Raw genomic sequence first — 19,781 nt, forward strand, 5'->3', positions numbered from 1 at the left:
AAAAAAAAACTAAGCCCAGAATTGCATATTTTTGGTCGCTTCATATATCAGAAAATAGTGATCAAAAAGTCCTGTCAAGTCAAAAATGGTATCCATAAAAACTACAGACCAAGGCTCAAAAAATTAGCTTTCATATAGCGCTGTGTACCTAAGAAAAAAAACTTAAAGTTATAAAGTTTAAACATACTAATTATCATACAAAGTTATAATTTTTTTTTTTTTTTTTAAAGTAGTAAAATAGAACAAAACCTACCGTATTTATCGGCGTATAACACGCACTTTTTAGGCTAACATTTTTAGCCTAAAGTCTATGTGCGTGTTATACGCCGATAAGCCGCTGCAGTTCAATGATTTGAAGCGGGCACTTTAAATCAATGAACTGCAACGGCTTTGCAGGTGCAGAGACAGCCAGCGCTGCCGGCTTCTCTGCCCCTGCCTGCCCTGGGGTCTAGAGCCCTGCTGCCGGCCCTTCTCTCCCCCTGGCTATCGGCGCCGCTGCCCGTTCTCTCCCCCTGACTATTGGTGCCGGCACCCCATTGCCGGCGCCGATAGCCAAGGGGAGAGAAGCGGCGCCGGCAATGGGGCAGCGGCGCCGACAGCCAGGGGGAGAGAAGGGGCAGCGGCACTCATTGTCGGCGCCGCTGCTCTGTTGCCTTCCCCAATCCCCGGTTGCATAATTACCTGTTGCCGGGGTCGGGTCCGCGCTGCTTCTGGCCTCCGGCGTGCGTCCCCTGCGTCGTTGCTATGCGCTGCACGGCGCGGCGCATGACGGCAGGCAACGGGGCAGCGGCGCCGGCAATGGGTGCCGCTGCCCCTTCTCTCCCCCTGGCTGTCGGCGCCGCTTCTCTCCCCCTGACTATCGGCGCCGGCAATGGGGTGCCGGCACCGATAGTCAGGGGGAGAGAACGGGCAGCGGCGCAGATAGCCAGGGGGAGAGAAGGGCCAGCAGCAGGGCTCTAGACCACAGGAAAGGCAGGGGGAGAGAAGCGGGCAGCGACGGCCTCTCTCCCCCTGCCTTTCCTGGGTGTGTATCTGGGTATACACGCGCGCGCACACACACGCACCCTCATTTTACCATGGATATTTGGGTAAAAAACTTTTACCCAAATATCCTTGGTAAAATGAGGGTGCGTGTTATAGGCCGGTGCGTGGTACACCCCGATAAATACGGTATATAAATTGGTTATCATCGTAATCATATGGACCTACAAAATAAAGATAACCTTTTTACTGAAAAGTGCACTGTGTGGAAAATGCAAGACCCCAAAAGTTGCTAAGCCGCTTTTCATTTTCAATTTCTCCCCACGTATTTTTTAATTTTGCTGAAGATTTGGTGGTAAAATGAGTGATGCCCTTAAAAAAGTAAAGTTGCTGGTGCAAAAAACAAACCTACCTCCAAAAAAATTAGCTTAAATTAGATTAAAATCTAATGAGCAGTCATATGAGCTCTCCCCTTTAGATCGCTGGTCTCATTTTAAGCACACAGGAGGGATGGGAGCTCTGCTTTCAGAGTGTAACGTAATGTCACAGCTACAAGCCAGACAGCTCGGCTGATAAACATCGGTGAAGTATGGCTAATGAATACCTAACAACATTAGCAGTTGCTTTATTTTACTTTTTGCAACCATACACAGGTTGTTTATTTCAGTGAACAAACCCTTTAAGCTTGCGAATATCAGTAGAATTTACTAAATACACTGACAAAGAGCTGGGAGCTCAGCATTCGGACCTTTTGCATATGGAATGCCAAAATAATTTCTTTGATGTTTCTTTATTTAAGACCTTAAAGAGCTGTTAACTTCAGATAAATAGGAGATATGTTTTCTACGTAGCAGTTCATCCTATGGAAGTACCCCAGCCTGCCATGACTCTCTTTCCTTATGGTGCCAGACTGCATAAGAGACTGATACGATAGCTGACAAGCTGCCACCTGCTATAGCTGCAAAAAAAAATAAAAAAAAAATAAAAATAAAAAAAAAGCATTCACGGGGACCGGAGAAACTTGTCGCCCCCAACACTGTTTGGCAGAGCAGTGCTATTGGGGACACATCAACGCATCACCTTTAGACAAGTCAAACCAGATCTCTATGCACCATGTGTGGGCTGCAACCTCTGGGACTGTTCTCATGTCGGAAACCAGCGCAGGATATTCTGTCTGAACGGATCTTGCTCCGGTCATCTTCACAAAGTGCCAGCGGCAAAGCTTGGAGGACACATGCCGGACTTGTGTGAACATCTTAAGATATCCAGTAAGAGGGATATGCAGGTAGCCTGCGCATGATTCAAGCCGGCAGCTGCACTTTAACATTGCTTTTATCATGTCTTATATCCCCCAGCTGATATTAATACGCTCGGACGGGACTCATCACATCTTCATTGTGAAGTCCATTTAGTCTTCATTACTTGTATTTAGCCTTTTGAGGCCTCGTGTTCAGATCCCTGCCCTTATAACTGCACAGAGGCACAATAAAAACATAACATTTGGAAAACCACAAAAAGCTTTGAGTAATATGTTAACATGAGTAATGAGAGAGCAAGGGATCCAGATATGGCCAACACTATAGGACAGTTTTTCCCAACCAGCGTGTCTCCAGCTGTTGCAAAATCACAATTCCCTGCATGCCTGGACAGCCGTTGGCTGTCCCCAACTAGTGTTTATATCAGAAGTATCATTTCCCAGTTCACTTCTCTGTTACGGCTATGTTGTGTTATCAAAAAGGAGTCCAAAATAGTCACAAATTCACTGTCTCAATAGACTACCTGCTTTGAATAAACTGTCTATTGGAAGGTTTCCAAGTTAATCACAGGTTGTGTCCAGTGCTCGGACCCCGATTGACTGGATATATTTGGAGAAAGTAAGTGCTCAATTGTTCTGCAGTGCCTCCACAGGAAAGAAAAAGCATTACACAATTAACATTATCAATGGGCTGCCCATATAAAGCAGCCATCCATAGGACAGGGGATAAGAGTCTGATCACGGGAAGTCCGACTGCTGAGAAAACGTAGCCCCTATCCGAGCACTGGGGCTCCCTGCGATCTCTTGTTCAGAGCCCCGACTCTCCTTTACAGCAGCGTGTCACGACCCCTGCCCGAAGCGGGGGCCGCCACGCACTCCTCTATATAGTTTTCAGAGAGAGCTTTCCCTAATGGCTCTCCAATAGAGCTATATGGAGGGGGCGTGGTGTCCACCCGCTTCAGGCAGGGGTCGTGACACGCTGCTGTAAAGGAGAGCCAGGGCTCTGAACAGTAGATCACAGGTGGGCCCCAGCGCTCAGACTCCCCCACGATCTAAAACGTATCCCCTATCCCTCGGATACATTATTTTTTGACATGATACTTGTCCTTTAAGTACTCCAGCTGTTGCAAAACTAAGACTCCCATCATGTAAAAGTCTGTGCTAATGATAAATCCCCTCCCTCCCTCCATGAGCAAGTAGTCATCCGCAAAAAAACGGGTGATGGTGCAATCCACTCTCAGACAGTGATCTAGAATAACATTCTTTATTAAGCTACATACAACATGTTTCGAGGCAGCAGTGCCTCTTCATCAGGTCTAAGAGCTTGCATACACATGTAAAACATTCTCCAGTATTTATAAGAGTGAAAACGGCGCCATGAGTACTCTGGCACGCCCCCGGGCTGGGGGAACCTGTGTCAGATCGGCCCTGAATGTGCGATCGTAATAATAAAAAACATTTCTACCTTTTCTTGATTAAAACCTTATTATTACGATTGCAAATTCAGGGCCAATCTGACACAGGTTCACCCTGCCCAGGGGGCATGCCAGAGTACTCTTGGCGCCGTTTTCACTCAAATACTGGAGAATGTTTTACATATTACTGTGGACTGGATTGCGCCATCACCCGTTTTTTTGCTGACTACTACTTGCTCATTGGAGTCTTCGGCTGAGCACCTCCTCCATGCCAACACCTGGGAGGCTGCACCACATATCTCTACCCACGATTTCATAGGTGTTGTGTCTGCTACACAACCATATCAGGTGAGCAAACTGTCTTGGAGAAGTCCTTTGCAATCTTTGTCTTCCTCCACTTGTACTTACGATATCATTCCAAAGGGAGCTCTGCCTCTCCCCCCCCCCCCCCTTTACTCTCGTTTAAGATTGTCTCCCTGCTTGAACATTGGCTAATAGTTTCTTAACTAAGCATTTATGATTCAATTGTAAAGATGGAGAAGTTATTTAGAAGCTTTTCATGTAAAAGGCTTCAGGGAACTGGGATCATGTGTAGACATGGCGTGCGACCAAAAACATTTCTCTTTTGCTGAGTGGGCAGAGACATCGAAAACTTGTGTGATGAAAAGTCGTGCCGCTAGGAAGAGAACAGTAAATGTGTCCAGAGAGCGGAGACACTTCCAAACCTTACAAAATATATGATCTTATGTGGTATTGGACAGAATAGTTGTGTGAATAGTTTAGCTTCCCAGAGCTGCTTGGGATGAAAAATTTGGAAATCTTTGGTCATTGAGATCTACAACGCTGCAAGGAAAAAGGCTGAACTGTGTATCGTAGTAAGGGCTTGTTCACACTGCGGGAATTTAGGTGGAATCTCATGGGAATTTGACGAGAATTCCGCCCTGAATGAGATTTGATTTTGATAGGATTTTTGAAATTCTGTTCAGATTAATTTCTTCATGGTATGTTCCAACAAGAATCAATTCTCCTTGAAGAACAGACAAATCCATTCTTCTACTGAAATCAACAAGTAGAATCAGATTAAAACTAAAGAGACTTACACTATATAGGCACCAATCCAGCTTCATTTTACCATAGGGGAGAAAGGATTTTTGCAAAATAATTTCCATGGTCGATTCATGCTACAGCTTTTCCAAGTAGAATTCCATTCCATACGGAAATTCCAATGCAGCACCCTACCTTTATTTTTAAGGGAATTCTGCTGTACTTTGCACACTGCAGAATTTCCTGGGTGGAATCTTTGCTGGATTTCGGCCTCTGCTGAAAGAATTAATTAGTTCATTCTTTTGGCAGAAATCCACACTGAGTGCATAGTTGTCAATGGGGTGATTGATTTTGGCTGAGCCTGCAGAACACAGAACCTCCACCCAGTATTTGGTGGAAATGCAGTAGTGAGAATGGGCCCTAAGGGTCCTTATTTACATACAATCTTTATACAGTTACTAATGAAACTGATAATGGTCACCGAGTCTTATACAGCTTAAAGGGGTATTCCAGGCAAAACCTTTTTTTATATATCAACTGGCTCCGGAAAGTTAAACAGATTTGTAAATTACTTCTATTAAAAAAATCTTAATCCTTCCAATATTTATTAGCTTCTGAAGTTTTCTGTCTAACTGCTCAATGATGATGTCACGTCTCAGGAGCTGTGCATGATGGGAGAATATCCCCATAGGAACTGCACAGCTCCCGGGACGTGAGTCATCAGAGAGCAGTTAGACAGAAAACAACTCAACTTTAAAAGCTAATAACTATTGGAAGGATTAAGATTTTTTTTATAGAAGTGACTCAAGTAACTTTCCGGAGCCAGTTGATAAATATAAAAAATAAAATAAAAAAATAAAAAATACAAGTTTTGGCCTGGAATACCCCTTTAAGGGCAGGGTCACACAGGAGCGTGTCCACAGCGTATTGCTGCTGTGAATGCGCTGCCGGCAGTCATGGTGCGACGGCAGAGCAAACTCTCTGATGACGCCGTAGCTTTGAGTGTCCACTCGTGACTGCCGACGGGAAATCCGCCACTGAGTGGACGCAGAATTACAGCAGCAGCAGGGAGCTCGCTCTGCTGGCACTTTGTGACTGCCAGAAACGCATCTGCAGCGCCAAATACATTGCAGATGCATTCCTGTGTGATCCTACCCTTAAAAGGGAATGTGTCACCTAGATTCCCCCTCGCCCCGATTAGAGCAAGATATTAAAACCTGATTGTAATTTGTTTGTTTGTGTACATTATTATGTGGGCTGCCATCTTGCCTGAGCTGTGTGTGTATATGTGTATGTGGTGTATGTGATATATATATATATATATATATATATATATATGACAGTGATACGATTTACAGTTAGCCCCATGGACCATAGACCACAATAGACAGGAACTATCCATTTTAGATGAATTGGAGACTGCACTACGTATTCTCTGTGACCTTTTCAGGAAGGGGAGAGGCTGATCTCCACTGTGAATGGTGGTCGATCTAGTGTTATCTCTACTGATGTCACCTTTTACTTAACTCCTGAGAAGAAAGGCATTACTGAGAAATTATCTGTACAGAAAAGGATGTCTCAGCTTAGTTTAACCATAGTGGCCAAAATAAAAACTGCAAGATTTTAATAAAATACAGATAGCAAAATGAAAAATTATTAAAAATATATATCATAAAAAATATGGTTTAACAAAAACCTGATTTAAACAATAGGTAATTTGTTGATAGCACATTCCGTTTAAGTGCGCAGTGAAGAACTAGCGGAGATGGTAAGGAGATCAAGAGAGGAGTAAATGAGGAGTCGCAGGGATTCGATGTTTTACAAGAGACAGATCAATACATGAAGTAAGTGGATAATGGCTCCTTACTAACTGATCCGTAAAATCTGGCACAGGCTTGTATAGACCAGGATAAACTGCAAACGCAACAGCAATAAATAATATATAGAGAGCTGACAAGGAGAGGTATACCACCAATGAGATCACGATGCTACCAATACATGGAAGCGATGATCACCTTGGTATAATGTCTGGGAATTATGATTAATATTTTATACAGACAAAAAAAAAAAAAAATTGAGAAAAGTGATTTTTGAGTTCAATAAATTCTTGAAATTGGAGGTCAAGTACCTTTATACATTCTAGGTCAGTGTTTCCCAACCAGGGAACCTCCAGCTGTTGCAAAACTACAACTTACATTATGCCCGGACAGCCAGAGGCTGTCCGGGCAAGCTGGGAGTTGTAGTTTTGCAACAACTGGAGGCCCACAGTGTGGTAAACGCTGGTATAGTGTTACAGCCACCCCACTGTACTGTATATACCATAGCATTAGGTTAATATCCGTAACAATCTGATTATAATATGTTCGGTACTAAGCCACATGTGACCTAACTTTATCCATCCCGTATGTAATGCGTCTCCCCTCCCCTAAGTCCCGCAGTAACTTCCTGTCATATGCTGTGGAGTGTACATCCCCCAGTAGTAATTTCTAGGAAACCGAGGGAGGGAGAATATATATATATATATATATATATATATATATATATACACACACACACACACACACACACAGGAGTGTGATACAGGGAAGTGATTTGGTGGACGGCTGTGAATAGTGACAACGTGTGTACATTATAAGAAACCACAGGAAATCACTGTATATAATCCAAATATCCTGCTCCTCACTATAAATCATCTCCGACATCTATTACTACTGTCTGTAGAGGAGACACTAGAGACTCAACACACAACATATAGACAGTATACGCTATAGACTCAATACAAAACCTATAGACAGTATACGCTATAGACTCAATACACAACCTATAGACAGTATACGCTATAGACTCAATACACAACCTATAGACAGTATACGCTATAGACAGTATACGCTATAGGCTAAACACAACATATAGACAGTATACGCTATAGACTCAATACACAACATATAGACAGTATACGCTATAGACTCAATACACAACATATAGACAGTATACGCTATAGACTCAATACACAACGTATACACAGTATACGCTATAGACTCAACACACAACATATAGACAGTATACGCTATAGACTCAACACACAACATATAGACAGTATACGCTATAGACTCAATACACAACATATAGACAGTATACGCTATAGACTCAATACACAACATATAGACAGTATACGCTATAGACTCAATACACAACGTATACACAGTATACGCTATAGACTCAACACACAACATATAGACAGTATACGCTATAGACTCAACACACAACATATAGACAGTATACGCTATAGACTCAATACACAACATATAGACAGTATACGCTATAGACTCAATACACAACATATAGACAGTATACGCTATAGACTCAATACACAACATATAGACAGTATACGCTATAGACTCAATACACAACATAGACAGTATACGCTATAGACTCAACACACAACGTATAGACAGTATACGCTATAGACTCAATACACAACGTATAGACAGTATACGTTATAGACTCAACACACAACATATAGACAGTATACGTTATAGACTCAACACACAACATATAGACAGTATACGTTATAGACTCAACACACAACATATAAACAGTATACGCTATAGACTCAATACACAACCTATAGACAGTATACGCTATAGACTCAATACACAACATAGACAGTATACGCTATAGACTCAATACACAACGTATAGACAGTATACGCTATAGACTCAATACACAACCTATAGACAGTATACGCTATAGACTCAACACAACCTATAGACAGTATACGCTATAGACTCAATACACAACGTATAGACAGTATACGCTATAGGCTAAACACAACGTATAGACAGTATACGCTATAGGCTAAACACAACATATAGACAGTATACGCTATAGACTCAATACACAACATATAGACAGTATACGCTATAGACTCAATACACAACCTATAGACAGTATACGCTATAGACTCAATACACAACGTATAGACAGTATACGCTATAGACTAAATACACAACGTATAGACAGTATACGCTATAGACTCAATACACAACCTATAGACAGTATACGCTATAGACAGTATACGCTATAGGCTAAACACAACGTATAGACAGTATACGCTATAGGCTAAACACAACATATAGACAGTATACGCTATAGACTCAATACACAACATATAGACAGTATACGCTATAGACTCAATACACAATGTATACACAGTATACGCTATAGACTCAATACACAACCTATAGACAGTATACGCTATAGACTCAATACACAACCTATAGACAGTATACGCTATAGACTCAATACACAACCTATAGACAGTATACGCTATAGACAGTATACGCTATAGGCTAAACACAACGTATAGACAGTATACGCTATAGACTCAATACACAACCTATAGACAGTATACGCTATAGACTCAATACACAACATATAGACAGTATACGCTATAGACTCAATACACAACATATAGACAGTATACGCTATAGACTCAATACACAACATATAGACAGTATACGCTATAGGCTAAACACAACGTATAGACAGTATACGCTATAGACTCAATACACAACATATAGACAGTATACGTTATAGACTCAACACACAACCTATAGACAGTATACGTTATAGACTCAATACACAACCTATAGACAGTATACGCTATAGACTCAATACACAACCTATAGACAGTATACGCTATAGACTCAATACACAACCTATAGACAGTATACGCTATAGACTCAATACACAACATATAGACAGTATACGCTATAGACTCAACACACAACCTATAGACAGTATACGTTATAGACTCAATACACAACCTATAGACAGTATACGCTATAGACTCAATACACAACCTATAGACAGTATACGCTATAGACTCAATACACAACCTATAGACAGTATACGCTATAGACTCAATACACAACCTATAGACAGTATACGCTATAGACTCAATACACAACATATAGACAGTATACGCTATAGACTCAATACACAACCTATAGACAGTATACGCTATAGACTCAATACACAACGTATAGACAGTATACGCTATAGACTCAATACACAACATATAGACAGTATACGCTATAGACTCAATACACAACATATAGACAGTATACACTATAGACTCAATACACAACCTATAGACAGTATACGCTATAGACAGTATACGCTATAGGCTAAACACAACGTATAGACAGTATACGCTATAGGCTAAACACAACATATAGACAGTATACGCTATAGACTCAATACACAACATATAGACAGTATACGCTATAGACTCAATACACAATGTATACACAGTATACGCTATAGACTCAATACACAACCTATAGACAGTATACGCTATAGACTCAATACACAACCTATAGACAGTATACGCTATAGACAGTATACGCTATAGGCTAAACACAACGTATAGACAGTATACGCTATAGACTCAATACACAACCTATAGACAGTATACGCTATAGACTCAATACACAACATATAGACAGTATACGCTATAGACTCAATACACAACATATAGACAGTATACGCTATAGACTCAATACACAACGTATAGACAGTATACGCTATAGACTCAATACACAACCTATAGACAGTATACGCTATAGACAGTATACGCTATAGGCTAAACACAACGTATAGACAGTATACGCTATAGGCTAAACACAACATATAGACAGTATACGCTATAGACTCAATACACAACATATAGACAGTATACGCTATAGACTCAATACACAACATATAGACAGTATACGCTATAGACTCAATACACAACGTATAGACAGTATACACTATAGACTCAATACACAACCTATAGACAGTATACGCTATAGACTCAATACACAACCTATAGACAGTATACGCTATAGGCTAAACACAACATATAGACAGTATACGCTATAGACTCAATACACAACATATAGACAGTATACGCTATAGACTCAATACACAACATATAGACAGTATACGCTATAGACTCAATACACAACATATAGACAGTATACGCTATAGACTCAATACACAATGTATACACAGTATACGCTATAGACTCAATACACAACCTATAGACAGTATACGCTATAGACTCAATACACAACCTATAGACAGTATACGCTATAGACAGTATACGCTATAGGCTAAACACAACGTATAGACAGTATACGCTATAGACTCAATACACAACCTATAGACAGTATACGCTATAGACTCAATACACAACATATAGACAGTATACGCTATAGACTCAATACACAACATATAGACAGTATACGCTATAGACTCAATACACAATGTATACACAGTATACGCTATAGACTCAATACACAACCTATAGACAGTATACGCTATAGACTCAATACACAACCTATAGACAGTATACGCTATAGACAGTATACGCTATAGGCTAAACACAACGTATAGACAGTATACGCTATAGACTCAATACACAACCTATAGACAGTATACGCTATAGACTCAATACACAACATATAGACAGTATACGCTATAGACTCAATACACAACATATAGACAGTATACGCTATAGACTCAATACACAACGTATAGACAGTATACGCTATAGACTCAATACACAACCTATAGACAGTATACGCTATAGACAGTATACGCTATAGGCTAAACACAACGTATAGACAGTATACGCTATAGGCTAAACACAACATATAGACAGTATACGCTATAGACTCAATACACAACATATAGACAGTATACGCTATAGACTCAATACACAACATATAGACAGTATACGCTATAGACTCAATACACAACGTATAGACAGTATACACTATAGACTCAATACACAACCTATAGACAGTATACGCTATAGACTCAATACAACCTATAGACAGTATACGCTATAGGCTAAACACAACATATAGACAGTATACGCTATAGACTCAATACACAACATATAGACAGTATACGCTATAGACTCAATACACAACATATAGACAGTATACGCTATAGACTCAATACACAACATATAGACAGTATACGCTATAGACTCAATACACAACGTATAGACAGTATACGCTATAGACTCAATACACAACATATAGACAGTATACGCTATAGACTCAATACACAACATATAGACAGTATACGCTATAGACTCAATACACAACATATAGACAGTATACGCTATAGACTCAACACACAACCTATAGACAGTATACGCTATAGACTCAACACAACCTATAGACAGTATACGCTATAGACTCAATACACAATGTATACACAGTGTATACATTATATATACACTGTCACCTGTATACACTACACATGAGGAGCCCCGCACAGTGTATACATTATATATACTGTCACCTGTATACACTACACGAGGAGCCCCGCACAGTGTATACATTATATATATACACTGCCACCTGTATACACTACACATGAGGACGCCGCACATTGTATACATTATATATACACTGTCACCTGTATACACTACACATGAGGACCCCGCACAGTGTATACATTATATATACACTGTCGCCTGTATACACAACACATGGAGCCCCGCAGTGTAAACATTATATATACTGTCACCTGTATACACCACACATGAGGACCCCGCACAGTGTATACATTATATATACACTGTCACCTGTATACACTACACATGAGGAGCCCCGCACAGTGTATACATTATATATACACTGTCACCTGTATACACTACACATGAGGAGCCCCGCACAGTGTATACATTATATATACACTGTCACCTGTATACACCACACATGAGGAGCCCCGCACAGTGTATACATTATATATACACTGTCACCTGTATACACTACACATGAGGAGCCCCGCACAGTGTATACATTATATATACACTGTCACCTGTATACACTACACATGAGGAGCCCCGCACAGTGTATACATTATATATACACTGTCACCTGTATACACGACACATGAGGACCCCGCACAGTGTATACATTATATATACTGTCACCTGTATACACGACACATGAGGACCCCGCACAGTGTAAACATTATATATACACTGTCACCTGTATACACCACACATGAGGACCCCGCACAGTGTATACATTATATATACACTGTCACCTGTATACACGACACATGAGGACCCCGCACAGTGTATACATTATATATACACTGTCACCTGTATACACTACACATGAGGACCCCGCACAGTGTATACATTATATATACACTGTCACCTGTATACACGACACATGAGGACCCCGCACAGTGTATACATTATATATACACTGTCACCTGTATACACGACACATGAGGACCCCGCACAGTGTATACATTATATATACTGTCACCTGTATACACTACACATGAGGAGCCCCGCACAGTGTATACATTATATATACTGTCACCTGTATACACTACACATGAGGAGCCCCGCACAGTGTATACATTATATATACTGTCACCTGTATACACTACACATGAGGAGCCCCGCACAGTGTATACATTATATATACTGTCACCTGTATACACTACACATGAGGAGCCCCGCACAGTGTATACATTATATACACTGTCACCTGTATACACTACACATGAGGAGCCCCGCACAGTGTATACATTATATATACTGTCACCTGTATACACCACACATGAGGACCCCGCACAGTGTATACATTATATATACACTGTCACCTGTATACACTACACATGAGGACCCCGCACAGTGTATACATTATATATACTGTCACCTGTATACACTACACGAGGAGCCCCGCACAGTGTATACATTATATATATACACTGTCACCTGTATACACTACACATGAGGACGCCGCACAGTGTATACATTATATATACACTGTCACCTGTATACACTACACATGAGGACGCCGCACATTGTATACATTATATATACACTGTCACCTGTATACACTACACACGAGGAGCCCCGCACAGTGTATACATTATATATACACTGTCACCTGTATACACCACACATGAGGAGCCCCGCACAGTGTATACATTATATATACACTCACCTGTATACACTACACATGAGGACCCCGCACAGTGTATACATTATATATACACTGTCACCTGTATACACTACACACGAGGAGCCCCGCACAGTGTATACATTATATATACTGTCACCTGTATACACCACACATGAGGAGCCCCGCACAGTGTATACATTATATATACTGTCACCTGTATACACTACACATGAGGAGCCCCGCACAGTGTATACATTATATATACACTGTCACCTGTATACACGACACATGAGGACCCCGCACAGTGTATACATTATATATACACTGTCACCTGTATACACCACACATGAGGAGCCCCGCACAGTGTATACATTATATATACTGTCACCTGTATACACTACACGAGGAGCCCCGCACAGTGTATACATTATATATATACACTGTCACCTGTATACACTACACATGAGGAGCCCCGCACAGTGTATACATTATATATACACTGTCACCTGTATACACGACACATGAGGACCCCGCACAGTGTATACATTATATATACACTGTCACCTGTATACACTACACATGAGGACCCCGCACAGTGTAAACATTATATATACACTGTCACCTGTATACACTACACATGAGGACCCCGCACAGTGTATACATTTTATATACTGTCACCTGTGTACACTACACATGAGGACCCCGCACAGTGTATACATTATATATACACTGTCACCTGTATACACTACACATGAGGACCCCGCACAGTGTATACATTATATATACACTGTCACCTGTATACACTACACATGAGGAGCCCCGCACAGTGTATACATTATATATACACTGTCACCTGTATACACTACACATGAGGAGCCCCGCACAGTGTATACATTATATATACTGTCACCTGTATACACCACACATGAGGAGCCCCGCACAGTGTATACATTATATATACTGTCACCTGTATACACTACACATGAGGACCCCGCACAGTGTATACATTATATATACACCACACATGAGGAGCCCGGCACAGTGTATACATTATATATACACCACACATGAGGAGCCCCGCACAGTGTATACATTATATACACTGTCACCTGTATACACTACACATGAGGAGCCCCGCACAGTGTAAACATTATATATATACTGTCACCTGTATACACTACACATGAGGACCCCGCACAGTGTATACATTATATATACACCACACATGAGGAGCCCCGCACAGTGTATACATTATATACACTGTCACCTGTATACACTACACATGAGGAGCCCCGCACAGTGTATACATTATATATACTGTCACCTGTATACACTACACATGAGGAGCCCGCACAGTGTATACATTATATATACTGTCACCTGTATACACTACACATGAGGACCCCGCACAGTGTATACATTATATATACTGTCACCTGTATACACTACACATGAGGAGCCCCGCACAGTGTATACATTATATACACTGTCACCTGTATACACTACACATGAGGACCCCGCACAGTGTATACATTATATATACACTGTCACCTGTATACACTACACATGAGGAGCCCCGCACAGTGTATACATTATATATACACTGTCACCTGTATACACTACACATGAGGAGCCCCGCACAGTGTATACATTATATATACACTGTCACCTGTATACACTACACATGAGGACCCCGCACAGTGTATACATTATATATACACTGTCACCTGTATACACTACACATGAGGACCCCGCACAGTGTATACATTATATATACACTGTCACCTGTATACACTACACATGAGGACCCCGCACAGTGTATACATTATATATACACTGTCACCTGTATACACTACACATGAGGACCCCGCACAGTGTATACATTATATATACACTGTCAGCTGTATACACTACACATGAGGAGCCCCGCACAGTGTATACATTATATATACACTGTCACCTGTATACACTACACATGAGGACCCCGCACAGTGTATACATTATATATACTGTCACCTGTGTACACTACACATGAGGAGCCCCGCACAGTGTATACATTATATATACACTGTCACCTGTATACACTACACATGAGGACCCCGCACATTGTATACATTATATATACACTGTCACCTGTATACACGACACATGAGGACCCCGCACAGTGTATACATTATATATACACTGTCACCTGTATACACTACACATGAGGAGCCCCGCACAGTGTATACATTATATATACACTACACATGAGGACCCCGCACAGTGTATACATTATATATACACTGTCACCTGTATACACTACACATGAGGAGCCCCGCACAGTGTATACATTATATATACACTGTCACCTGTATACACTACACATGAGGAGCCCCGCACAGTGTATACATTATATATACTGTCACCTGTATACACCACACATGAGGAGCCCCGCACAGTGTATACATTATATATACTGTCACCTGTATACACTACACATGAGGACCCCGCACAGTGTATACATTATATATACACCACACATGAGGAGCCCGGCACAGTGTATACATTATATATACACCACACATGAGGAGCCCCGCACAGTGTATACATTATATACACTGTCACCTGTATACACTACACATGAGGAGCCCCGCACAGTGTAAACATTATATATATACTGTCACCTGTATACACTACACATGAGGACCCCGCACAGTGTATACATTATATATACACCACACATGAGGAGCCCCGCACAGTGTATACATTATATACACTGTCACCTGTATACACTACACATGAGGAGCCCCGCACAGTGTATACATTATATATACTGTCACCTGTATACACTACACATGAGGACCCCGCACAGTGTATACATTATATATACTGTCACCTGTATACACTACACATGAGGAGCCCCGCACAGTGTATACATTATATACACTGTCACCTGTATACACTACACATGAGGACCCCGCACAGTGTATACATTATATATACACTGTCACCTGTATACACTACACATGAGGAGCCCCGCACAGTGTATACATTATATATACACTGTCACCTGTATACACTACACATGAGGAGCCCCGCACAGTGTATACATTATATATACACTGTCACCTGTATACACTACACATGAGGACCCCGCACAGTGTATACATTATATATACACTGTCACCTGTATACACTACACATGAGGAGCCCGCACAGTGTATACATTATATATACACTGTCACCTGTATACACTACACATGAGGAGCCCGCACAGTGTATACATTATATATACACTGTCACCTGTATACACTACACATGAGGACCCCGCACAGTGTATACATTATATATACACTGTCACCTGTATACACTACACATGAGGACCCCGCACAGTGTATACATTATATACACTGTCACCTGTATACACCACACATGAGGAGCCCCGCACAGTGTATACATTATATACACTGTCACCTGTATACACTACACATGAGGAGCCCCGCACAGTGTATACATTATATATACACCACACATGAGGACCCCGCACAGTGTATACATTATATATATACTGTCACCTGTATACACCACACATGAGGAGCCCCGCACAGTGTATACATTATATATACACTGTCACCTGTATACACTACACATGAGGAGCCCCGCACAGTGTATACATTATATATACACCGTCACCTGTATACACTACACATGAGGAGCCCCGCACAGTGTATACATTATATATACACTGTCACCTGTATACACCACATATGAGGAGCCCCGCACAGTGTATACATTATATACACTGTCACCTGTATACACTATACGTAAGGCTGCACTCACCCAGGCTGCCGGTGAACCCGTCCATCTTGAGCTGGCTGCCCGTGCTGTGCGCGTCGTGTGGCTCTGCGGCGGGCGGGCAGGAAGCGGCGCCTTCCTGGATGGTGCTGAGCGGGGGAACCTCTCTCATTCAGGCCGGGGAGCTGCGGTCACTCGGCTCGGAGCACAGTGCGGGATCTGTGGCTGCTCCTTTTCCTCCTGCCGCTCCCGCCTCCTTCACTGCCAACCTCCCTCTCCCGCGGTGGCTCCGCCCATCGTGCCCAAGCTTAGCCACGCCCCTATACTTTCTTTTTTATCTTCTTTTATTTTTTTCTCTGTAACAACTTTATTGCACGTTTCATAAGTCATAATCATTGTGGGGGAGATTTATCAAAACCTGTCCAAAAGGAAAGGTTGCTTAGTTGCCCGTATCAACCAATCAGATCGCTACTTTCGTTTTTGAAAAAGGCCTCTGAAAAATGAAAGAAGCGATCTGATTGGTTGCTATGGGCAACTCTGCAACTTTTTCTCTGGACAGGTTTTCATAAATCTCCCCCTTGTATGTCTGTTTCCTAACCAGGGTGCCTCCAGCTGTTGCAAAACTACAGCTCCCAACATGCCCGGACAGCCGAAGGCTGTCCGGGCATGCTGGGAGTTGTAGTTTTGCAACAGCTGGTGGCACCTTATTTGGAAAACACTGTTTTATTGAAAAAATGTTTTAATATACTTTGTGGGTCAATTCCTTTTATACTGTTTTCAGCATCTCTGCTTGCTGTCAGATAATGGCAGCCTTCATAATGGTGTGCCCATACCCATAATAGTGTTACCGCGGTAACTGCCACACAGACTGGAGACTCTGCGTAATTCTGCAGAAATTGGTGGAATGGCGGCAGAATTTCTGTGTTCTCAGAACATAGTACTCAGGCCCAATAGATTTCAATGGGATTACTATGCAGAATTCCGCAAAATGAAAGACTGGTCTTAATTTTTTGCGGAATGCGGAAAGCAGAATTTCTGTGGCGGAATGTCCTCCGCAGGAATTCTGTCTGAATGGGGCAGGGGAATCCCATTTAAATCAATAGGTAGTAAATCTGCACAGAAATTCTGCCGTGTGAACATACCCCTAGGGTGTGGAATTTCCGAGCAGAATTCGGTGGGAAAAAAAATTCAGCTTGAAATTCCGTTGCAGAAGAGTTCCTTTGCAGGCAATTCTTATTAGGAATCCGCTTGGAAATGCATTGTTGTCTATGGAGACGGCGTATTTCCGAGCGATGCTAGCACCAGCATGTTCTGCCGCTGTCTGCAGGATGTCTGGCCAGGAAATTTTCCAGGCGGATATTCCGCCGTGTAAACATGGCGTAAGAGTTCATTCACATTTCCAGATCTCAGACTCCACCGGATCCGCTCGAAAAGGCATTGCCGTCTATGGAGCTGGCACATTTTGGTACAGTCTCCGCTACAGATGGGATCTCCAGATGAATGGACCCTAAAACTTCACACGGTCATGAAGCAATCTGATTGGTTGCTATGGGCAACTGTGCCACTCTTTTGTCTACACAGGTTTTGATAAATATCCCCCATCATGTGTGTTTTTTGCTGCCCGATTCTACAATAATCAGCAAATACAACGTGTCTTAGGCCACAATTCACAAGTAATTTATTTATAACTATATATAAGTGACATGTACCTAAAGGGGTACCCTGGCAAAAAATCTTTTTTTTTTGTTTTGTAAGGCCAAGGCTGCTGTAATAAAAAATAACAAAATTTAAACCAGGACTTACCTCTCACCCCTTCCCTGATGCCTCCGATATCGCTGTCCCGTCCTACCCGGTGATCCTCTTCCTGCTTCTGATGTCCGGCATGCAACAATGCAGGATGTTATGTTGTAGTATACAGGCTCCAACCTGCGCTACATCCACTTGTTTCAATGGACTTAAAGGGGTACTCCACCCCTAGACATCTTATCCCCTATCCAAAGGATAACGGATAAGATGTCTGATCGCGGGGGTCCCGCCGCTGGGGACCCCCGCAATATAGCACGCAGCACCCACCTGTTACTGCTCCGGAAGCGCTGGAGGGTCTGACTCCCGACCATGGGGACAGAAGATTGTGACATCACGACTCCCTGTGTGACATCATGTCCCGCACCCTCAATACAAGTCTATGGGAGGGGGTGTGATGGCTGCCACGCCCCCTCCCATAGACTTCCATTGAGGGGGGCGGGGCGTGTAGTCAAAAGGGGCGGAGGGGGGGGGCGATGGCTCGGAATGTCACACTGCGGTCAGCGT

General features: G+C 42.0%; 1 protein-coding gene across 4 annotated transcripts in view; it reads right to left on the reverse strand.

Moving 5' to 3' along the window:
• The window catches only part of EML4 (EMAP like 4), a 227,630-nt gene extending 209,847 nt beyond the window's left edge, over positions 1-17,783 (reverse strand). For 2 of the 4 annotated variants that reach the window (XM_056568163.1, XM_056568162.1), the window contains exon 1: positions 17,517-17,783. In XM_056568163.1, the coding sequence (XP_056424138.1) occupies positions 17,517-17,643 (127 nt within the window). In that variant the 5' untranslated portion in view covers positions 17,644-17,783. The remainder of the gene's footprint in view (positions 1-17,516) is intronic. The other 2 variants (XM_056568168.1, XM_056568167.1) reach the window with 1 other exon arrangement.
• Positions 17,784-19,781: the final 1,998 nt, after the last annotated feature.

The sequence above is a fragment of the Hyla sarda genome, chromosome 3, assembly GCF_029499605.1.
Source record: "Hyla sarda isolate aHylSar1 chromosome 3, aHylSar1.hap1, whole genome shotgun sequence".
NCBI lineage: Eukaryota > Metazoa > Chordata > Amphibia > Anura > Hylidae > Hyla > Hyla sarda.